Genomic DNA, 22280 nt, shown 5'->3' with positions numbered 1-22280 from the left:
GTCGTGTCCAGTTTCCGGCATGGTCGACTTTCGTCAACATTAAATCCATCCGTGTCTTGAAATTCAGACGGTCTTCGTATCGCTTTCAAACCAGAGCTTGTCCGTGGAGAAGCTTGGAATCATGAAGACATATGAATTTTAGTATGTGGATGGTGGCGATTATGAACTACGTCCTGTAATCACAACTCGGCGGCGTGAGGACTAATTAGGCACTGGGCGTGAATAGGTTATTCGGACTGCGCCTACCAACCATGCCAACTAACCAAGTTTAGTTACATCTGTAGCTGTACCAACCCGCAACATTTTCAGTGCTATGTCAGCAGGTATCTTCTCTGTCGCATCAAGTGGGTTATGGTTTTACGCTGGATGCGTCTCCGTTCTCACATATCACCCAAGCGTGATCTGCACACCCTCTGAGGCAACCCGTGCCCACGCAGCCTCCCAGACTCGCCCCAATGCCTTACGGTATGCCACGCCGTCCCTCCACTCAACCCACAGGACGTTAACAAACTTGTACTTCCCCCTGTGCCGCGCGAACTCAGCTTCCTCCCAACCGTCAAAGCCAACATCTTCTCTTGGTTGGTTCTCCGCGGATCCCGACGAGATTTCGACCAGCCCGCACGTCTCGCCGACTGCTGCTCCGTAATACTCCTCGGGATCTGAGGATGCAGCGTTAAGTCTCAGCACCCCAGCCCAACGACCATTCGATTCACACAGAGTCGCGCATACACACTGCGAAGCGCGGTGATCGTGGAATAGTTTGCTAATTTGGAGGGATCCCCTTCGGGTGATACCATGCAGGTAAGCGGGCGTGCATAACGGAGGACTTCCGTTAATGCTGGCCGTTGTGGCTAGAGGGATAGGAAACCAGAATTCCTGTGCTCCCGCCTGAGGATGATTGAAATATGGCTTCTGGGCCCTTTCGCAGTATTTCTCACACCACCCTTTTGATGCCGAATCATCCATAAACTCGGCGGTCTCATCTCCCACTGGAAATCGTTCCCCATCAACGGTCAACGAGTACGACCACACGACCGTCCGCCGGGTCTTCCAAGAATCAGGCCGCCAAAAGTCGTCCGAATCGTCGGGGTTCCCGCCGCGCAGATATCGATAACCACTGCGCCAGCTCTCGGACTGGAGGTTCCCCTGCCACCCCATCCACGACCAATTCGGTAGAGAGGAGGAGAGATCGCTGGTGCGACGGACTAAAGGGTCGTAAGGCTGCCATAGCAGCGCGGCGTCGAAGAAGATGCGAGGCAGGCCGCAGATAAAACCGCCAGGGAACGATTGGCCAAATGCGGATAGGACCCCGGCGAAAGCATCGTGGACGTCATGATCGTATGTTAGGACTCGTTTGTCATACAGCGCGACGAGTCTGGCGTACCGATGGAAGTCAGGCCACGGGGAGACGCCAGGTAGAAGCTCAGTTGATGATGGGGCAGAGACTCTATTCTCGTTACCGTTCTCAATACTGTTGTCCTTGCTGTCATCTTTGTTGTCGTTCTTGCTGTGCTGTTCAACCTCTCCAACACCACTACAAGGCTCCGCCACTATGAACTTTTGATTCTCGTGCCACGATGCGCAATGACACTGCCAGTTGACAGTATCATTATGAAACACAAGCTGCCGTCGAGAAAACATGAGCTCTTGAAACGTCCAGCCCCTCTGACACCACGCCGTGTTGACCAAGTCCCGAGCATGCCCCTCCATAATAGCACGATGCGCATCCACCTCTCGTTGACGGCGAACGTTCGGCGTCTCCGTGGCGGAGAATGTGTCAGGCACGTCGGGCGGAGCATCCATGTCCTCTTGAGGAACAGCTAGTGGCTCGTTGACAGGTGATGGAGGTGAGTTCCATTCGTTTACCACAGGCGACTCGACTTCAGTGTATGAGGGCGACGCAGGAAGGAAATTAGGTGACTCGATATCCATAGGGGAAGGTGAATCGTACGGTGAGCCGCACCCTATGTAGTGAGGTGAGCCGCCGTATTCCATCGTGAAAGGCAAGTATTGCTCGTTGACTGCCATACTGCCATCTTTAGCACCAGCTTGTTGATTTTGGTCCGACTGGTATCCATAGTACAAAGGTGAGCCGTATCCATCACCCGCTGGCGAAACTGCTCTACGGGGAGCACGCGACGGCTCCTCCCTAGACTCTCGCAGACGTTGCACCCATTCCTCGGGGGAGATCTCCTTCAGACAAGGCAGCGCGCCTTGGCTGCTTTCAGCCTCTCCCTCCTCGGCCTCATTGACCAGGCCATGATGCAAAGGCTCATCCGCGCCGCGCCCCTGCGCAGCAACAATGGTCAAGGTGGCGCCGCCGTAAATGTCCGCCATACCCTGCAGCTGAGCAGGCTTCGCATCTTTGTCATCTTGCACAATACAGAGCCTATCAACCCAGAGATACCGCTCACCAAGCAGCCGTGTCAAATCCATGGCATCCCGTATCGTAGCTGGAATATCGTGACCATCGAGGGCTCCAGGGGCCTGAAGAGCGGCGATGTTGGCAAGCGTCGCGGACGCGCTTGAGGCCTGGCCCCAGACATAACTCAGCGCCACGTAGGTATACAGCGTAACAGAAGAGTTCTCCTCTTCGCGGTCGTCGTTCACGGCGACTAAGCAACAGGCACGCACGTCAATCAACCACAGCGGACGCGCAGCACCTGGCCTAGGAGGAGGAACACAGTGATTGCCGTGGGAGCTGGCGCAGGTGCGCAGCCAGAAAGCCATAGTAGACAGGCGCAAGGCATGTTTTCCAGCGGGAATACGTTCTTCGATGGCGTGGGAGGTATCCGGGCGGTCGAGGTACGGCAAAAATGGGATCAGATGCTTGGGTAGGCGACGTTGAGGCGATGGCTGATCATCTGGGATGCGTAGCGAAAGCGACATGCGCCGCACGCGCCCGCGCCCTGCGAATGGTTCGACGCGACTCATACGGAGGTCTACGCGGTTGAAAGCGCCGAGGAGATGGACGACCAGTGGCCGTCATCTCGACCGGTGTCAGCTTTGGCGGGGTTGAAGTCGTTGTGGAGCAGTCAGATTATGGGGCGACTGGGGGGTTCCATCCGGCCTCGGCATCCCGCATCGGTCGGGATTTATGGGGCTCTTCGGATGGCCCACTCCGCGGGATGCGCGGCCTTGAAGTCGGCGAGCGGCGCAACTATCGGACGAGCGTAGTCCAAATTAAGTAGGATCCGTCCCGTCCACCAAGCTTTCTCCCCACACGATGACCCCGAAGAATGGTCGCTGGTCCGTTCGGTGTCCGAACGCGGTACCGAACTCTCTACGAATACGACGTGCGGGCAAAGCCATGGCGAAATACGGCCCCAAATGGCCATCGCCAGCTGTCAGGGTTTGGCTCAAGTTTCACTGACGCAATTGATGAAGTGGATTTACCAATATGATAGCATGCTCTTGAGATATAGTGCCGATCTTGTCCGTCCGCTTCGGTGGAAGAACTTGAATAACTCAACGCATAAAGGGTATACATCCAACCCTTCAACGGCAGCTACATATCAATGTGAACCAAGCAAAGACTTCCAACTTCCCCTAGATATTTCATAGCACAGCCTCTGATATCACGGAATCTTCATCTTCTCAATCTTCAACAGTCAAGACCTCATCATCTCCCCCTCACAAACCCTTGACAATGTACACCCAGCCCACCAAATACACCTCCAAACTCACCAACAAGCGCATCCTAATAATAGGAGGCTCCTCAGGCCTAGGCTACGCAGCAGCAGAAGCATCCCTCGAACACGCCGCAACCATCATCCTAGCCTCCTCCAACCCCTCCAAACTCGCCGCCGCCGAAGCCCGCCTGCGCGCAACCTACCCCTCCACCCAAGCCCACCAACTCCAAACCCACACAATCGACCTCGCAGACCTCGAAAACCTGCACGCCAATCTCACACACCTCCTCGACGAAGCAACAGCAAACGGCACCCTCAAGATAGACCACATCATCTACACCGCAGACGCAGCTTCTCCCCTTCCCTCCCTCGCGGACACGCGACCATCGCACATCACAGCGTCCCTCTCCATGAGAGCTTACGCGCCCACGATCCTCGCTGGGCTGCTCTCATCGGAGAAATACATCACTCACGGACCGGATACCTCGCTAACTCTCACCAACGGCTCAAGCTCCCACAGACCCATGCCAGGCTGGGCCGTCGCGGACTGCGCCGCGGGCGCGATGGAAGGGCTCGTTAGGGGTCTATCTTTCAACCTCGCTCCAGTGCGTGTGAACCTCGTCTCCTCGGGCCCCGTGACGACGGAGCTGTTCATGACGCTACCTGAGGAGGCTATCGAAGGGTTCCGGAGCAAGACGTTGACTGGGAGACTTGGGCGGCCCGAGGATGTGGCGGAGGCGTATTTGTATTTGATGAAGGATGGAAACATCACTGGCGCAACCATCTTTACTGAGGGTGGAAGAATCTTGTCATCGTAGGTGGGGGGCACTTCTAGTAGGGCCTGTCTCGTTCATGGCAGTATCAGTGTCAGCCTTTTCGCAAGAAACAATGTCGAACACGCAATAGAACTTTTTCTTGGCTGGCGCATCATTTGCAAGTGCCTAGTAATGTACATTTTCCTCTCTTTTAAAAACTCCAGGTCGGGGGTAAACGCTCTAATGCAATACTCAAGACGATGTTGTTTACGCTGAAGCCTTTCAGCTTCTATCATGCAGGGTACAGCCATCGCGCTGGCGAAGGGCAACCCGAGTATCAACCCCATAGCCGCCTCTGATCTGCATCCACATCCGCGTCCACTGCAGCCTGTCTCAATAAGCTTGAGAAACTCTGTACCATGCTCGAGGGGACTTCGCTGTCAGTAAACTCGTCAGACGGGCTGTCACTATCAAAAGATCCCAATGAATCCTCCCATCCCAAGGATTCATCGCACTCCTGGTATTCCTCGGGGCAATCTTCGGCAGCGTATGCTTCGAGAAACGGTGTCGGCCAGGGCCGTAATTGGTCAGACTGTCTCCTGTTGTTTCCTTCGCGCTAGGGGATGCAAAAGTCGACCCAGCTACCAAGGTAGTCCAGACGGTTACCAGCATTCTCCTGGTTCTTGTAGATTTCCTCAAACTCATCAAAGCTGAGCTTGCCCCAACCGCCGCGATCGGCAGCTTCCTTCTCGGCTAGATCAAGCCGTTTCCATTCCAGCAGCGTAAAGTGCGGGATGGTTTTTGACTCCTTGGAAGACTTTGATGTTTTCCCCTGCACGGGCGACTTCAGTCCCTTAGTCGACAACGAGGAGTCGTCTGAAGTGGGCGGGGTGCTTCCTGGAGAAATAGGCTCATCCGCCTCACTGTTCGGACGGAACTGAGGCATAGTAGGGTCCCGGTACTCGACTTCACCCGTGGCAGAGACATCTTCCTCGTCGTCTTCATTCACCTCAACATCATCCTCGTCGGAGTCAATGACTTCTTCCACCCTCTGACGCTCTTCTGAGATGGGGACGTTTTCCGTTTCGCCATTCTCCCCGATTCTGTAACCGCTAGTCATCAGAAGTTCTTCCAGGGTTCTTTCAGCAACAGGTTTATCCTCGTCGAGTGCCTTTCTCGGTTGCCGTGGCTCGACCACCTTGCGCTTCGGCTCGGCGACAGTCAAGTGCTCAAACAGAGGCCTGTTCTTATCTCGTTTTGCCTCAGTCGCAGCTGCCTTGACGGCCAAGTTCTCCTTGTCCTTGAATATAGCGTCGAGGAGCTCATTGAAGGCCTGCTGCGTGACCTGGTAAAGGATCTCCCTGCCGGCGTCGCGTTCCTCATCAGGAATCTCCATGCCTCCCCAACGCTCGGGCACACTCCTAGAGGATGTCGAGGGATTGGATCTGATCTCGAAGTCATCCATATCTTCTGCAAAGCGAACCTTTGACGATGATCGAGATCGAGGAGGTAATGTCTGCTGTTGTGCCGCCTTTGAGCTTTCCGCAACACCGTTGAGGTTCACCAAGACATCTTCGTCGGACTGCCAGCCATCGGGTGCAAGGCCGCCCTCTTCCTCATCGAGGTAGAACTGCCTTCTCTTCCATCTATCGTGGAGCTGTTTTCTAGCAGCTTGCCGCCTTTTCCGCTCGATATCGGGGGCCATCTGCCTCTTATGGTTGATAACCTGAGCTCTTAGCTGGCTCTCAGTGGGCATTGCGTTGGTAAACTGATCGGGATCCACTCTCTGGCTGTGGTTTGTGGTGCCGTTGACTTGTGCCGGATCGTCGCCTGGTTGACTCCTGTTCTCTGCATCCGAGTTGTTGTTACCCCCCTCCTCGCCATCTGAGCTGCCCAGCTCAATCTCAAAGTCAAAATCAATGCCATTGCGTTCCCGACGTTGCCCAGTAAGCAAAGCAGGCAGATCGTCAATAGTGGTAGGCGGGTTGAGTAGAGCATCCCAGTATGGCGTGTCAGGCTCGCTGTCAGGAGATCGCATTTGGAGAGACCAGGGACTTCCGATGTAAGGAGCGAACAGCCGAGTAAGCACATCTTCTCGTCCTGAGGTATCGACCCTATTGTCACTCACGACACCACGCCTACCCGGTTCCAGCTCCACATCTCCATTTGGGTGAAAGATCTTGCCCTCACTGCGGCTGTTGCCATCAGCGCGAGGCACTCTACCCTCCCGGCCAAACAGGCTACTCAGGGGTTGTCTACTAGTGACGAGCTGCTGTGCTTCGGTGCTGCCCATAAGCTGATCGTCGAGTCCGTCGAGAATATCGCGGTGCATCTGCTTGTAGAGAACGTAGTATGCGCGGAACATGCGCAGGAAGTCGCGGCGGTTGACAAAACCGTCTCCGTCTATATCATAGCCTTCGAAGATTTTGCGCAGCTTGTCCTTACGTTTCCGGTATGCAAGACCGTGGAGAAACTCTGTGAAGCCAATAAGATCGTCGTTGTTGGTGTCATAGAACGAGAACATGCGGTCATGGATGAGGTTTGGCGTTGCGTGTCTAGAGCCACCCGATGGAACCAGGCATCGCTCAAAGGTCTTCTTGTCCATGGCCAGCGCCAGCTCGTCGGGGTCCTCGCGCCATTCCGTGTTCGCCATGTACGTAAACTGTTCCCAGAAAGCTTCAATCTCGGGTCTTTCAAAGCCGGTTTCCCTGCTAAGTCTGGCCATCAAGCCTTTGGAGAGGTTTCGTATCTGGGTATCGGGGTCACCGGTGTACCAAACGGGCTGCATCTGGCGGGGTCCAAAGGGCGGGGCCGGCACTTTGATCTTGTAAAAGATGTGAGTCTTGATGTGGACGCCTTGGGATTCGCAGGTTTCGCAGAGGTCAAAGTCGGCACAATTGGCGCATCGGTATCGGACACCGCGGATGGGTACCATGCCGCAGGCATTGCATGCGCATCCTCTATGGACGCACGCGTTTCGCCTGGCATTGTCCTCGGACACCCTAAACAGAAGACTGACGATGTTGTGACCGGCTCGCGCCTGGGGTTGCATGCTATTAGGGTCGTTCCACCATTCGTCAACGGTTCCACCGTCAACTATTGTATCGGCGTCGTTCGCAGGGCGGGCGTCGAGATCGACGTTCTCATCGCCATGGGAGCCTTCGGAGGAGAGTGAATTGCGACGCGATCTTCTGTGGTTCCGGCGGACGGCGTTGCTTCGGTGGAGGCCGGGGCCTGGGATCTCATCGTACTGATCTCTGTTGGCCTGGTAGGTGTAGTAGCCCAGAGACGCCGCAGCGACAGCAGAGAAGAGGACCACGGCGATGCGTGGCCGCGTCAGGGTGTCGGTTGATGGCAGCGGGAGCCACATGATGGTGCCTAGACGTAGCTATACGTGAAGCATGTTGAGGGTTATTGTAGGCTTCGCATTCGCGTATTCGAATGCTTGAAGATCTAGAGAGACAAAAATTTGGTGATGCTGGTTGTTCTGGACGATGCTAGCTGATGAGAGGTGTCGTTGGTGATCATCCAGCAAACGAAACGGCCAGCAGCAGAATGCAGGGTAAGCAGCGTCGCAGTTGCGCCAGCTCTCGATTCTGCCGCTTTGGCCCACCTTGGTAGAGAAGGCGGTCAACCACATGGCAGATGTCCCTTGGCGTCTCCATCAGTCAGCAAGTGGCTCGAGCTCCAACTGCCCGTTTCCGGTGTCGTCGGTGGCGGTACGTACCCCCGGAATACCACCACGGATGGCTCTCCGGAAACTCAAAGATTCAAGTCGTCCTTAGATGGGTACGCCATTTTCAGCTACAACGGGACTATTACACTTATCAGTACACGTGAAATGAAGCTCTAATATTCATATATAGCAACTCAAAATATCCTAGCTCCGTCCGATGTTCTTCTACCCGGAGATCATCAACTTGAAGGAACCAACAACATGCAACGTCCTTGTCAATGTTGGAGCTCTGCCTGCGGTGAATGAGAGCTCCCCGATGCCGAGGCATAGTCCAAGTGGAACCCCCATGTCGCACGATTCCATGTTACCAGAGTACTTTCACTCCCACATATCTGCCAGTGTCGCATCTGTACCTCTATAACCGTCGCCTTCGATGGACAACGTCACCAGCCGCCTGTTGCGCACCGCACTGCGCTTGACACAATCCCATGATCGCATTTAGTCTCTAGGGAGCCCGCATGTTTTGCAGTTCTGCAATTTAGACGAGCTGATCCGATTGCACACTTTCCCCCCTCCACGAGGACGCTAAAGCTGCAAGTCGTTATTAAGAAACGTTTGCTTCTTTCGTCGCATCTTTCCCAGGGCGCAGGGGTCTTTCGAGAATCGAGCTTCCCTCCCTCACTCACTCTACAGCTCACATACCATACCTAGCTCATACCTCTCATACAGAGCCCCCCCTCGAGTTCAATCCAAACTCATCTGTAACATCTTTCAACGCCACTTATCCGGGGTTCTCCAAACATTTCCAGATTTCTTCATCCCGAACACGAAGAGTACCTAGTATAACCACGTTGAACCCACGTGTAGGATCATCCTAAGCTACACGGATCTCTGAACTCATCATCTATAATCCCTCTCAGAACAGCAGCCATGGCGACAAAGTAAGCTTCAATCAGGCATCTACGTAACAGCCATGTATACTGACGATATCCTCAGAGTACCAGTCTTCCCCACGGCGGAAGAGACAATGAGGCACCCCTCATACTCCTCAACAATATGGAACCTCGAACCCGATCGCAAGGGGAAATGTCCCGTGGCCAAAGACCGAGGCGGCCCCTTCAACATCGCCTGGGAAATCCACGGCCACGGCCCCTCAAAGATCATCGTACGCAAACCCTCACTCACCCAAATGATTTCCCTCTCGTTACCTGACCTTAAAACTAACACAAACCAAAAGTTCATAATGGGCCTAGCAGGCCTCAAAACGTCATGGCAGCGCCAAACAAAATACTTCGGCCACGACAACGCCTCCAAATACTCCGTCCTCATTCTTGACAACCGCGGCATGGGCGAGTCAGACGTCCCCTACCTCCGCTACTCCACCTCCGAAATGGCCCACGACGCCCTCGAAGTCTTGACCCACGTAGGTTGGACCGCCTCCCGATCAGTCCACCTCTTCGGCATCTCCATGGGCGGCATGATCTCCCAAGAACTCGCCTTCGCCGCCCCTAACCTCTTCGCCTCCGTCACCTTGCTCTGCACGGCCCCCTGGATCGAAAACACAAAGACGCTCCTCGAGAACATGCGCGACCGCGCCGCCATGCTCGTCCCCAAATCGGCGGACCGGAGTATCGCGGATACCTCGCTCAAGCTCTTTCCCGCCGACTGGCTCGTCATGCCTGACGAGGCGGCCGAGCTGCCTAATGATGCGACGTACAAGTGTGGTCCGGCGGACGGCGGGCAGGGATACGGTCGGTTCGAGAGTAATTTCCAGCGTTTCCAGGCGCAGGAGCTGATCAAGAGGAACACGCCGGGGTTGTTCAGTATCCGTGGGTTCCTGCAGCAGCTCGTTGCGGCGGGGTGGCATCACAAGTCGCCCGCCCAACTAAAACAGCTCGCGGACCAGGTCGGCAGGGAGCGCATCGCCGTCATTCACGGGCTGGGTGATGTCATGATTGACTCGCATCACGGGAGGTTACTGGCCGAGCATCTGCAGCCGGGTGTCGTGGAGTTCGTGGAGGGCATGGGGCATGCACCCATTATGGATAGGGTACCGTGGATGAACCAGTGGTTGGAGGAAAGGATCGCAACGGTGGAAAAGATGAGTGCTTAGGATTGGGTGGATTGGGTATAGCCGCGGGGCGGGAACCCAGAGAGCAAGAGCATGACAGATTGTGACATGACACACGATGAAGAGTAGTCATAGCTCGTGATGGCTTGATTCATTTACTGTGATACTTCACATTCATCCCCTAACGCCGGTATGCATACAGCTATTCGCTGTGCTCACCACCCTTGGGTTTTCCTCCTCCGTCATCCGCTCATAATCTCATGCGACTTACAACATTACCAAGCCAATGCCACTCAGGTTCTCCTCGTCCAGCTTGTTTCTCCGATCCACGCCGCCAGCAATAGGGGCCGCACGGTAGTTGAAGAGGTAGTAGTGGAGCTGGCCGTCACCGGGGCCGAACTTCTGCTGCTCCAGGAAGAGGCCGTTGTCGAGCAGGGACAAGCCGTTGAAGACATCGAACTTGTTCTTCTTGCCCAAGATCAAGGCGTCGCCGATAAGGGAGTTCAACCGTGTCTTCAGGGCAGCCTTGTCAAGGGGCGTGGCCAGGCCAACTTCGGAGGCGTAGTACCAGAGGTAGGCGGCACGAACGACTTGGTGCTTTGAGCTGTTGATGACGGTAGACTCGAGGCAGTAGAAGGAGAAGAAGTCGGTGATCTTTCCATTGGTCTAGCTTGATGTCAGTATACTTTGGGCAGAGAAGGGATGGGGACACGGAACGAACCTCAACGACATATGTCCAGATGACCTGCTCGCCAGGGGCATTCTTGTCGTGCAGAAACCAGTGCCTGAACTCGTCCTTGGAGAACTCAGGGGCCATGTCGAAACGCTTCAAGTACTTGGCCAGAAGTTCGTTTGCGGCATCAAGGTCCTTCTCCTGGAGCTCGCGGAGGCCCTTGGTCGACGTGTTATCCGGAAGCTGGTACTTGCGAATCTGGTACTGCGGCTTGCTGTTGGGGGGCAGCGGGCTGAAACCGACCTCGTACAGCTTCTGCCAGTTGAGGGCGCGGTGGAAGTAACGGCATGTGCTGACGGGCTTGGGCAGCACAACACCACCAGTGTAGAGACCTTGCCAAATCTCGCGCAGGTTGCTGCGGCGCGTAATCTCCTTGATGAGCACGGGTGCGAGACGCTTGCCGCGGAGCTTCTTGTGGACAACCATGAAGTTGACCTCAGAGCAAGTGACGACGTTCTTGCGCACGCGCAAGTTGACAGGGATGGCAGAAATGAAGGCAACGAGCTTTCTAGACTGCGTTGCGCGAACACCAACGTGCCACTCATTACGCCAGCCAGGAGCCATGAGGGCCCTGCCAAGATGGTTAGCTTAGGCCTGTCTGCATGTCACCTAAGACAGAACACTTACCATTTGAGCATGGCTGGTGAGTAGTTGAAGCGGAACATGGCCTCGTCATCCTCGACATAGTGACCGTTGAGCAGCTCGTACACCTCCTTCATCTCACCCTCGTCCTCGAGGTTCATTGTAACCCACTCGAAGCCAGCGACCATTGGCGACGCCTCCGTAGGAACCTCTTCCACCTTTTGAATGCGGATTGGGCCATCCTCAACCTTGGCCTCCGCCTCGCCAAACTTGGGCACGGGTTGCGTGGCCCAGAACTTGTAGCTCGCCATATCCTTGGCGTTCTTGCCAGCCGAGGCCAAACCCGTCATGATGTCCTGCAGGTTCAAGTTCTTCATCGCCGCAGCGGTCTCCTCGGCCGACTTGTTGCTAGAGCTTCCAACGCCGAGCTCGTTCGCCAAAGCCGGGTTCAGGGCGAGAAGCTCGGTGAGCTGCTGGGGCGTCAGGCCACCGATGGCCTCCTTGATGGCAGCCTCCGGGTCGCTGGGCTTGCCGGTGAGCGCATCCTTGACCTTCTTTCTCTTGGACTTCTTCTTCTTCTTCTTGGGAGCATCTGCAGTTGCGCCGGGTGCAGTCTCGGGCGCATCCTCCTCCTCATCGTCCTCGGACTCGACCTCGACTTCCTTGCCCTTGCCCTTGTCGCTCGCCTCGGCAAGGGTGTCGTTGGCGTCTTTGACGGCCGGGTCAAGGGGTTTGGACTCTTCGGCAGGCATCTTGTTGTCCTCGATTCGACGGTTTGTGGTGGGAGTGGTCGATTTTCGGGGGTGTTGGTGGGAGCTTCTTGGAGCTCTGTTCAAGCTTGCGCGGTGGGAATGGCGGGGAAGAAGTTTTGGCGCGAGAGAGGACAGTTTCATGTGCCAGCTGTGCTCCCAGGCTGGTACAGGCTCCAGCTGTGTTTGTGTGACTGCATCATGGCGGGGTCACCTGCTAGGGGCCATGGTACTGCGGGGCAGAAGGTGCCAACCCGCGGTGCGGCGATCAGTCCCCTCCCCATACCCTGGCGCAAAACTGCGAAAGACCGTCCGTGACAACGCCTTTTGGACGACTTGTTCGAGAGTCGCTATGCAAAGTTCAACGTGTCCACTAAGGTTAACCACGCCAATTTCAATTGGATTCATTTGTGTTTCAAAGATTTCAGCGATGTAAAGATGAAATATTCTTGATTCTCAACTTCTGCTTGTTTGCGTTCATGACCCCTCCTGAGTGATTACGTAGACCCTGGATAAGTGTAAATACCATATGAGATGTTATCCTCGAATGATGGATCATAATCAAAAGGGCATCAAATGAAACAATAGTTTGCTGCATATTCGTGCGAGGCGGTGAATCATTGAAAAGTCTGAGTAATTTCCCTCAAGATTCATAACCCCGAGTATCACGCTGTTCTGTTGGTATTGCGACTGAGTGGTTTGCTCATCCATACCCCGGAGACAGCAGGAATGAAAACCGAGGTGTTGTAGACATCATGCTAAATAAGATCAATTCTATACCAGGAGACCGAAGCGCCAACGCAAAAGTCACAACTGTTCCTTCTTCCAAACAAGTCATTACACCCCCGAACAGGTGCTCTAAGGTACAACAACTAAACACCTTCCGCTCTACTCTAATGCTAGCGCTCTTGTGTTCTATGCAAAAGATACCGGCATGGAAAGCCCATGACCGCGATTACAACGTTCTACTGCTAGCATCCGATCCAGCCATGTCATAAGCCGTACCTGCGAGGTCGAAAGAACGCATCACTGCAAGAATTACAGGCGCGTATCCCATGATGTCGTTGTGTCCTGCGAGAGTTAGAAAGAGCACCTTTCAATTAGCTTCATGACAGCTGACTCACCACCGTGTGGGAAAAGCTCCTGGCGGATTATGATATTTGGCTCAGCGTTCCACGTAGTCACAAAGGCGTTCTTGCCCTTGTGGATAGTGCGCACATCCTTCCACGCTTCAAACGAATGATCACTCAGTCCCCCGGGAACAGTCGCGTTCGCAGCGGCGCGGAAAAGCTTGTTGCTCTCCGTCCAGGGAATGTCCGCGTCGTCTCTGGCTGAGATGAGCGTCAAGCGCAGTCGTCTCTTAGTCAGCTTGACAAGGCTCTCCAGCCGATCCACCGACGGCCACTTGTCGTAGATGAAGCCCTCCATGTACTCCAAGAAGCCTGGCCAGACCTTCAGGGGTCCCAGGACGGGAAACAGGCCGCCAATCTTGTAGCCGCTCAGCATCTTGGGCAGATTGCTGAAGCCCGCGACGAGGATGACGCCACCGAATTCGATTCCTTGCGAGGCGTAGAGCTCGGCAACACCGCTCGTCACGGCTGTGCCGAGACTCTGGCCGAGGAGAACGATACGGTCGGAGGGCACGCCAGCAACATTGATAACCCAGTCGATCAGAGTGGCGGCATCTTGGATCAGGCCGTATTCGGTTGGGCGACCTGTTGAGTGACCGAAGCCACGGTAGTCGATTGCCAGGACATGGTATGATGAAGTATCAGTAATGACATGGTAGCTGTCCGGCCTATGGCCTTGCGCAATGTCACCCGCGTTCTGCACATGGTCAGTATGAGAGCATAGGAAACCACGAGTTGGACATTTCTTACACCGTGGACTACGACTAATTAGCGTTTGGAAGCATATGTAATGATACTGAATGACTTACATGAAAGTACAACCCGAGCATCCGGATCCTCTTTCAAAGCCTTGAAAGACTCGGTTTCGGTGAAATCTTGGCAGAAGCCACCCTTCTGCACTGAGAATCTCTCCTCCTGCTTCAGGTACTGAGGTAGAGGCATAACATGCCATGCATACAAGCTGACTCCATCTGGAGTGTCGAGCGAGAAAGGCGTGGCTTGGCCCTCTACGGAGAGAGGTTGTCAGCAATGGCGCGTCTTATATGGTGGTTGGTGCGCCGACTTACTTGCAAAGCCCCATCTCTCAGGCTTGTCAACGTCACGCCACCAAAGGGTGTTGATCTTATGGGCGTACAGAAAGCTTGAATAATTTCATTAGAAAATGCTTATCAGGAGTAAGAGATATATGACAACAAATCTTACTGTCGTTGGAAGAAAGGTGTTGCGCCTAGGGCCAGGAAAGTGAAGTAGAGGCCCAGCGGAGCCGCCACGACCCAGACGGCCGTCCGGAGGATCGGCGAAAGCGGAACCGTCATTATCGGAGTGCTGTGCTAATACCAAGATGCAGAGGGATGTGAAAGACACCGGAGATGAGATTGCGAGACTTCCGAGTTATCTACACATGGCGGGTGGCGGTGATGTGGCCACCGTCAGTGATGCCTTGGCGAACTGGTTCCTTGCTTGAGGTTGGAATTGCCTGCGAATTTCCAGGGATGGTGACATGGAGGCCTTTAGCTGAGTGTACTTTCCATTTGCGTAGTCATGCGTGCCAACCCCAAGTACTTGCCGCTAGTAGGCGCAGTCCCCAGAATGCGGCGACCTTTCGCAACTCTGGTCTGAGCCGCACGCCGACGACAACAGATCATCCGTCGGTATCAGATGTCTTTTTCTCCCCGCCACCACTGCCTATTTCTTGCAAATTGATTTTTATGACATAGGCTGACGGAAGCGCTTCATTGAGTCCATTTGATTTATTCAGATGACAACCATTACTGAGATAATTATGTATTTGTGCATGGACTTGGCAGCGCGCCTATGGTCGGGTTAATTTGCTAAATGCGGAGAGATGGCTACAAAGTACCGCGAGAGTAATTTGGTCTGGCCATTTCTCCAAGCTTCACAGCCACATTCACTCACACATCTGCAGTTTCCCCCATAGCATGGTGAGCTTACGCAAACACCAGCCAAAGTACGGTCGGTAAGCAACTTCCGTGGACCTAGTGACCCGCACGACGCATTGGCAAGCACCTTACCTTAGGATTCATACAGGAGAAAGGAATAGGAGATCCAAGGGAACTGGGTGGAGGAACAGGAGGCTCCCGTCTTGGTTGATGTGGCAGGAGAAGGAATGATCCGGAGTGCATTGCAGAACGAGGTACATGCGCCACGGTACCTTACCTATCGCGGTACGGCGGTACATAGGTACATGACAAAGCATGCGACGATTTTGGCGCGATGTGAATGGCGGGCGGGACCCTTCTATGGAACCCAAGACCCCATGTGCCCCGTGCGCTTCGTCCAGTCAGGGCGCGGCAAAGTGCCCAGTTTTTCCGGTCCTACTCCAGGCCAATCAAATATGGCTGTCCCTGTTAAACTCACAGCCCGCCTTCTCTTTCGTCCGCTGCGACTGGACGGCACGGCACCGCGGAAGGTCGACGTGCACCAAGTGGGAAGGACCTACCTACCTGGACGTGGGACGTGATGGAGGGCGTACTGAGTACCTTGGTACCCGACAAGCAGCAGCGCAGCAGGAGCAGCAGCAGCGCAGCAGAATGAGCAACCGCGCTCTTGCATCTCCGAAAGAAAAAAGAGGCGGCAACAGCCCAGCCGGAGCCTCAGGTACATCTCACTTTGTACCTTTTTTTCCATGCCTCTTGCTGGTCGCCGCTGATGCATCCCATACAAAGCTCCCCATGCTAATATCCCGTCCACCCCAATTCAACTCACTCACACGAACCCTTCCCCGAGTCTCCAAATCCATTCATTCCTTCACAGGTATTCCCGACACAACCCACGCGCGAAGCCCACGCAGACGCCGTCCCGTGAGAACAAGTCCCGATATCCTGCGAACAGCTTAAAGCCGATATATTCACGGCTCGACTTCACTGCCACCTCCCCTGCTCTCCCACTTGCAACATATTCGTGCCCCCCTCCACTCCTCCCAAGAGAGTACGACAACGGCGCCGCGCGCAGTCGAGGGCTGTGGCTTCTTCCGCTGATGATGAAAATACCGACACGCTCGGGAACCTGCTCGTGATACCCCGAACTCTGCGACGGGGAAAAGGCACATTCGACATGGAGAGGAAGAGGAAGTTGCCCGCCAGGGCTGCGGCGCGTGTCGAACACGTCGCAAAGAAGCGCACCGTCACCCCTCCCGAGCCCCGATCAGTCACGCCAGTCCCAGTACCAGTCGAAGAACCGCCACCGCCGCCCCCTTCGCTCCCAAAGTCCATTCAGGCCGGAAAGCCGCTTCCGACCGTCGAGGATGCCCAACCCGATGACCTCCCCGCGAAGGAGTATCAGTCATTTCAAGAGAGGTAAGACCGTATGCCCTGGGATCTAGCCGTCAGCTTGGCCACGGCTTGTGGATGCACATGACTGACATTTGGCCCATAGTGGTGTTCTTGCCGAATCGCTGAGCCGGTCGCGACATAAATGGCTGGCCGAGGGACTATTCGAGAAGTACTGGACGAAACCTGGACGAAAGAAAAACGCAACCGAAGACCCCAAGAATCCACCCAAAGATACCATGAGCAAGATTGGGCCCTGCACAATCACGATCGAGCCGCACGTTTTCGATGTTACGCTTTGGGCGATCAAGGACCCCAAACCTCCCGCACCCACCACGCAAGCTACCTTTCGGCCCATTTTGCAATATGGTCCTCCCAATGGAGCTATGCCCCCTCCACCTACTCCAGCAAATCCGAACCCAAGTCCTGCCCTCGCTCCCAACGACGCGAAGCCGACGCCTTCCGCCCAGAGTCCGGCTCCTCCGTCACCTGCTCCTCAGCAGCCACCGTCCAGGCCGCCCTCCTCAGCTGCGAACGAGCCACCCAAAGTGATGCCCTCGCCGCGCAATTTGGAGCCTATGCGGACTGCCAGTGCGACGCCGCCTCCGCCACGGCCGGTAGCTCCATTGGTCCCGGCGGTTGCGGCACCAGTTCCAGCAGCAGCGCCTGGGACGCCATCACATCCCGTTGCTCCTTTGGCTGCGGCACCTTCAGCACCAAACTCACGACCATCGAGCTCAACGCCGACACCAGCTCCGGGTGCCGCAAAACCGCCGGCGGCAAAACCACAAGGGACTGATCCCATTATTATGACGCTGGCCGAGAAGGCATCTGAGGACCCTCATCTACGAGACTTGATGAAACGGGTCGCCGCTGGTGAAGCAAAGCCGGATGAACTAAGCAACTTTCAAAAGATCATTGATCAAATCACGGCGGAGTATAAGAGGAAAGGGGGCCAACAGGGTCCTTCAGCGGATAGGCTATTGGTCGACGGGAGGACAGTCAAGTACTTTGCCGATGAGGTACGGACCATTCTGGATATCGTACTCGCTACGAATCCGAAGCAAAAGTCATCGGAACTTCTGCCTCCGCGTGGAAGTGACCCTTTGGTTGTGGCCTTGGTGAGGGCGGCTCTGGATGCGAAACCGTTGCAGAATATGATCCGACGGATAGCTGACAACAAACCTAACTTCACTGACACCACCGACCTCAAAGCGTCTCTCGACAAGTTGCACAAGGAGCTCAAGAGTGCGCAAAACACCCCTACGCCTCAAACCCCGACGACACAGGCTGCCATTAACGGCACCGCGAACGGGCATCCCGTCAAACCCGCGGCAGCTGCGCCTGCTGCTTCACCGGCTCCGACTCCAGCAGCCCCACAAATACAGCATCCCCCTCAGCAAGCCCTTCGGTCAAAGGGCCCTCCGCCACCTGCGAGGCCTGAGATCTCAGGCGTCTGCCTCGACTTTGCTGGTGGAAATGGCGATCGCTACCTGTTTCCAAAATACAGTATTCTCGAGTATCTGCCCGGCGGACAGCAGGCTATCGCCTCGTTCCTCATTGTTCGCAAGGGCAGCCAGCTAGAGTATGGAGGCGATGCCAAGCTCGATTACTACCAGCCTGTCACCGTTCGGCTGTACGCTCAATCAGCTCGTCACCTCGAGTACCTGCAGAGAGCAGTGGCGCCCCAGGAAGAAGTCATGAGGTACATGGACGATGTGATGGACAATATGACGAGGGCAGAATACGTCCTTCTCGCCATGCGCTTGCCACGTGGAGAGCAAGAACCCAACAGTGAGCAAAATGGCAAAGATACCCCGGGCCTGAGCGGCCAAATAGTGAGACCAGAGTCAACAGCGCCAGAGCACCCGGCTCCCAAGCAGCAGTCAGTGCAATGGGGACCTGTGACGTCCAAATTCGTTCGGAGTTTCAACAAGAAATGGTTTGAAGAGTGGAAGAGAACCGAAAAGACAGCGGGCAAAAAGCTCTCTTCGGCAGATGAGGTGTTCCAAGAGTCCTGCGAGGCCGTTGGCCGCGATCCTCTGGACAAGGACATAGAATACGAGAAGATGATTGAGCTCTTGGCGGCTAAGGACTCCGAGTCATCATCTTCTTGAACTCGACGCAGCTAGAAAGCGCACCATGTATTACCTAGACGACGCACCACAGCGAGCGACCGGCGGCCGGGGGCCTCGAGTGAGGAGAGTAGGTGTCGTACTGAGCATTTGGGTCAGGTCCGTTTGTTCGCGTTGCATAAGGCACGGGATGGCCTTCTTTCCTCACTTTCGTTGTTGCTACTTTGTTGTTCACGTTACCTACTGTACAGAGCAAAGGGTTGGGATCTGATTCTGTTTTTGATTGGGAAAAGGGGATCGGAGTCGTCTATCACAAGAAGAGAGTGCCTCTCCCCACATACTATTTTTCATCTTTATTCCAATTCGGTGTTTGAGAGTGTTGAAAGGCCTCGGGCGTGAGGCTGGGATGTGGTGTGGCTCGAATCATTTTTATTATTACCCCCAAAACCCCCGCTTCGATGGAGTCGTGGGACGGAGGAGAGAGGCGGTGGTCAGATAGGTACGCGAGCATTGGCATGCCTCACTGCTGCTTATCTGATCAGAAAATAAAGAATACAACAAGTACACATACTATTCTGGGCTCGTATTGATGATTGTTTTCGGTAGAGATATCCCCCAGCCTATCCACCCAGGCATTGTCCAGCCAGCCCTCAGGAATCGAGATGATGTGAATCCTGCCAAAGTGCTCCTGTCTGACGACCCCCAAAGAATGTTCAGACTTGATAACTATAACGCCAGTTGTCTAAGAAGGTAGTTGCCCCTGAACTGTAACCCATGGACTGAATCAAAACCAATTACACGTGGGCAATTATCTAGCACTGTTACTTCATCATGATCAACCCCTTTGCATGTATCCAGTTCATGGACAAAGTAGGATCCCTGAAGGTAAGTAGCTGGATGAGGTTCATTCCTGCGACACCTTACGCCCGAATCAAGAGAGTAACGGCTCACTCTGAAAGTGGAAATAGCAAGGGAGAAATGAAAGTTCATATGCAAACGCGTGAAGTAGCACTACAATTATATTAGAGATGAGGTAGTCCCTCTTCCAGAGGTCACAGTCATCTGCTTCCTTTCATGAGGATGCCACCACATATCTGAGCCGTGGAACCTAAAAAGGCCCCTCAGCTTTCCAACAGCTATCTCAGGGTCTACTTCACTACCGAGATGTTCAGCCTCAATCCAAACTGTTAAGGAACAATTGGTCCCTCGGACGACCATCCTATGCCACAAGATCCAGAGAGCTGAAAGCACACAATCGACGCGGAAAGTTTCTGCGATTCCATAGGATTCTCTCATTCAGACGATGATCTTTCCTCACCGCATCGGTGTTAGTGTGTTGTTTCTTTAATCAAGAACACGAATATTCCACTCGGAAGTCACCACGGCACCTCGAAAAGGCGCGAAGGCACGTTCATCTTAACCTGTCTCTCCATATCTCAAGCAACGTACCATGGACAACGAAGAGAATAACTACGCTCTAACGCCGGAAACGTGGTTTACCCCGCGGGAAAGAAACGTTAGTTCTGACGACGACAGGAAATATTGAAACTCACAGTCACGGGCCGTCAACATATGGCTGATGGCTTAGGAGAGGCGCTTGGTGTTTTGGACGACACATGCTTGACTTTGGACACTGAAAAGCCCTTTAGATTCGTATTTGATCGTTCTCTGTTCCTCAAAATGCCGCATTAGAGTAGGGCTGCTCAGGAAGAAGCGCCATCTCTCGAGTAGAGTTTCATCATCAGCGTCTCTCGGTAAACTGTCCCTCCAGGTCAACGCACAACCGGGCATCACCCACAATCCACTCCGGCCCGGAAATCAATCCACAAGACGACGTAGTCTGTAGATAATTCAAGACGTCCGTCCAATAGAGATGCCATGATGACCTATATAACAAACGATCCCCCTCACAATCCTCCTCTCCAACTCCCTCATCATCACACTCGTTTTCGTATCCTCATCCCAATCCTTCAAGATGAAGTCCCAACTCCTCCTCCCAGCAGCACTGCTGACCCTCACCCACGCCGCCACAATCCCAGAATCCGCAAAACCAATCATTGTCCCAGACTCAACCCTCGACGCCGCCATCCGCGAACCCCTCCAGAACTTCATCACCGGCCCCGTCCACGGCATAGACCCCTCCGCCTTCTTCCCCATCGCTACCCTCTCCGAGAACGACGAGTACAAGCTCGCCGCCGAGGGGGAGGTAGCCTGGGCCGCCATCGAACTCGAGGCCTCGGCCGCCCTCGCTGGTTCGGTTTCTGCTTCCGATGAGGGGGAGAACCTGCGTGATGCCGCGACTGTGGCGGTGAACTCCATCGCGAGGAGCGGTGTCGCTCCGCCTCCGCCGCCTCCTCATCCTCCTCACTCGGATCCCCCGCACCGGGAGCCCCATGGGCATCATGAGGGTATCACCAGAGAGCAGCTTTGTGAATACTACAAGGGGATTGCGTGGAAGACTGGGGACTTGCAGACTGCTGTGTATCAATGGCAGTATGAATACGTTCCTTGGCTGGTCCACAACAAGGGGCCTTACATCGTAAGTTTCCTTTCCGGCGTCCTTCATGTTACGACCTTGGCTACCTCCTCAACTCTCTCCCATTCCCTTAACCTCATTATATCCTGTCTAAAGAACTCACTTACCCCCATCCCAGGTTGTCCTAGACGGTCTCCGTCACATCGAATGGGTCCTCTGGAAGATCGAACAAGCCCTCGTCAACGCACACTTCCACTACGAAGATGAATTCGACATCCTCAAGTGCTACCAAGAGGTAAGCCACCCCTTTCCCCCTTCACAACACTTTACTTCATCACCAGTACTAACAAAACGCAGTTCTCCGGTCGCGAACTCCAAATCACCCACGTCCCAACAACAGCTCCCGCCCTGCCCACCCAAACAACAGCAAACATGACAATCGGCCTCCCAACAAACACAATGGCCCACCACCCCCGCGCCATCGACGAGCAGCTCGTCACCACCACAGTCACGATCCAACCCGCCGGACCCACCACGCCGCCGCCGCCACCACCAGGGCATCCAGAGGACAGACGACCCCAAGAGGCCGGCAACTCGTGGCCTCATCTCCCCTGGCGCCGCGACCACCCGTCTCTGAAGAAGCTTCTCCGCCTCATCACGGAAAAGGCCCCCGTGTCAAAGTACCAGTCGTACGCGAACCACCGGATTTATAATGTTTTGAAGCAGCTGGAGTATACCGCGTTGGTGAGTGAAGCTCCTATTCCAGTTTCTGCTTTGAGTTGTTGCTGCGAAGGATCTGTGAAACGACGGGGACACCGAGATGCTAACCACGTGTGCCATGATTACTAGGCCTCTGCCAATGCCCTGCGCAGCAAGTTAAGAGACCCTCACCACCAGTCTCTGCTCGACTATGATATCTGGAAGGGGCAGGGTATCAACCACGCCTTCGAGGTGGCTATCGCAGCGTATGAGGTCATATGAATGATGATTTAGACGCCGCTCGTCCGCTCCCTCGGGGATTGTCGTTTTGTCGCCGACAAGACGGCTTCACGGGCTTCGAGGGGACTCTTCAGGGGCGGTGGTGGTGTATGGTGGCCGAAGGCAACATAAC

The 22280-nt window shown here is 54.7% G+C and overlaps 8 protein-coding genes across 8 annotated transcripts; 4 read left to right on the top strand and 4 right to left on the bottom strand.

Moving 5' to 3' along the window:
* Window positions 1–371: 371 nt before the first annotated feature.
* On the bottom strand, window positions 372–3014 carry HER10_EVM0008507 (heterokaryon incompatibility protein). The gene has a single exon (XM_035478025.1). It carries the CDS (start codon window positions 2932–2934, stop codon window positions 388–390), a length of 2547 nt encoding a protein of 848 aa, XP_035337451.1. The 5' UTR covers window positions 2935–3014; the 3' UTR covers window positions 372–387.
* Window positions 3015–3649: 635 nt separating this feature from the next.
* Window positions 3650–4450, top strand: HER10_EVM0001205 (short chain dehydrogenase; the record flags this gene model as incomplete). Its single annotated transcript, XM_035470960.1, has 1 exon — window positions 3650–4450. One exon carries the CDS (start codon window positions 3650–3652, stop codon window positions 4448–4450), a length of 801 nt encoding a protein of 266 aa, XP_035336873.1.
* A 140-nt stretch (window positions 4451–4590) lies between these two features.
* Window positions 4591–7904, bottom strand: HER10_EVM0006674 (uncharacterized protein). Its single transcript, XM_035476254.1, has one exon. The coding sequence runs from the start codon at window positions 7755–7757 to the stop codon at window positions 5004–5006; it is 2754 nt and encodes a 917-aa protein (XP_035337302.1). The 5' UTR covers window positions 7758–7904; the 3' UTR covers window positions 4591–5003.
* A 1089-nt stretch (window positions 7905–8993) lies between these two features.
* HER10_EVM0004597 (glycylpeptide N-tetradecanoyltransferase) lies at window positions 8994–10176 on the top strand (the record flags this gene model as incomplete). Its single annotated transcript, XM_035474233.1, has 3 exons — window positions 8994–9004; window positions 9060–9228; window positions 9301–10176. The coding sequence occupies 3 exons, from the start codon at window positions 8994–8996 to the stop codon at window positions 10174–10176; spliced, it is 1056 nt and encodes a 351-aa protein (XP_035337136.1).
* Window positions 10177–10401: 225 nt separating this feature from the next.
* On the bottom strand, window positions 10402–12201 carry HER10_EVM0007574 (uncharacterized protein; the record flags this gene model as incomplete). Its single annotated transcript, XM_035477127.1, has 3 exons — window positions 10402–10800; window positions 10856–11438; window positions 11495–12201. The coding sequence occupies 3 exons, from the start codon at window positions 12199–12201 to the stop codon at window positions 10402–10404; spliced, it is 1689 nt and encodes a 562-aa protein (XP_035337375.1).
* Window positions 12202–13153: 952 nt separating this feature from the next.
* On the bottom strand, window positions 13154–15062 carry HER10_EVM0012436 (abhydrolase; the record flags this gene model as incomplete). The annotated part of the gene is made up of 6 exons (XM_035481832.1): window positions 14532–15062; window positions 14396–14469; window positions 14138–14335; window positions 14079–14086; window positions 13323–14025; window positions 13154–13269 (listed from the first exon to the last, which is right to left on the bottom strand). The coding sequence occupies exons 1-6, from the start codon at window positions 14642–14644 to the stop codon at window positions 13154–13156; spliced, it is 1212 nt and encodes a 403-aa protein (XP_035337794.1). The 5' UTR covers window positions 14645–15062.
* Window positions 15063–15752: 690 nt separating this feature from the next.
* On the top strand, window positions 15753–19180 carry HER10_EVM0011028 (uncharacterized protein). The gene is made up of 2 exons (XM_035480470.1): window positions 15753–16645; window positions 16725–19180. The coding sequence occupies exons 1-2, from the start codon at window positions 16404–16406 to the stop codon at window positions 18733–18735; spliced, it is 2253 nt and encodes a 750-aa protein (XP_035337674.1). The 5' UTR covers window positions 15753–16403; the 3' UTR covers window positions 18736–19180.
* Window positions 19181–20668: 1488 nt separating this feature from the next.
* Window positions 20669–22150, top strand: HER10_EVM0001216 (uncharacterized protein; the record flags this gene model as incomplete). Its single annotated transcript, XM_035470971.1, has 4 exons — window positions 20669–21232; window positions 21348–21464; window positions 21527–21913; window positions 22019–22150. The coding sequence occupies 4 exons, from the start codon at window positions 20669–20671 to the stop codon at window positions 22148–22150; spliced, it is 1200 nt and encodes a 399-aa protein (XP_035336874.1).
* Between the last annotated feature and the right edge of the window lie 130 nt (window positions 22151–22280).

This window comes from Colletotrichum scovillei, assembly GCF_011075155.1.
Source record: "Colletotrichum scovillei strain TJNH1 chromosome Unknown Contig00002, whole genome shotgun sequence".
NCBI classification, from domain to species: Eukaryota; Fungi; Ascomycota; class Sordariomycetes; order Glomerellales; family Glomerellaceae; genus Colletotrichum; species Colletotrichum scovillei.
Note: the sequence above shows the minus strand (reverse complement) of the source record. Positions and strands in the feature narration are given on the sequence as shown.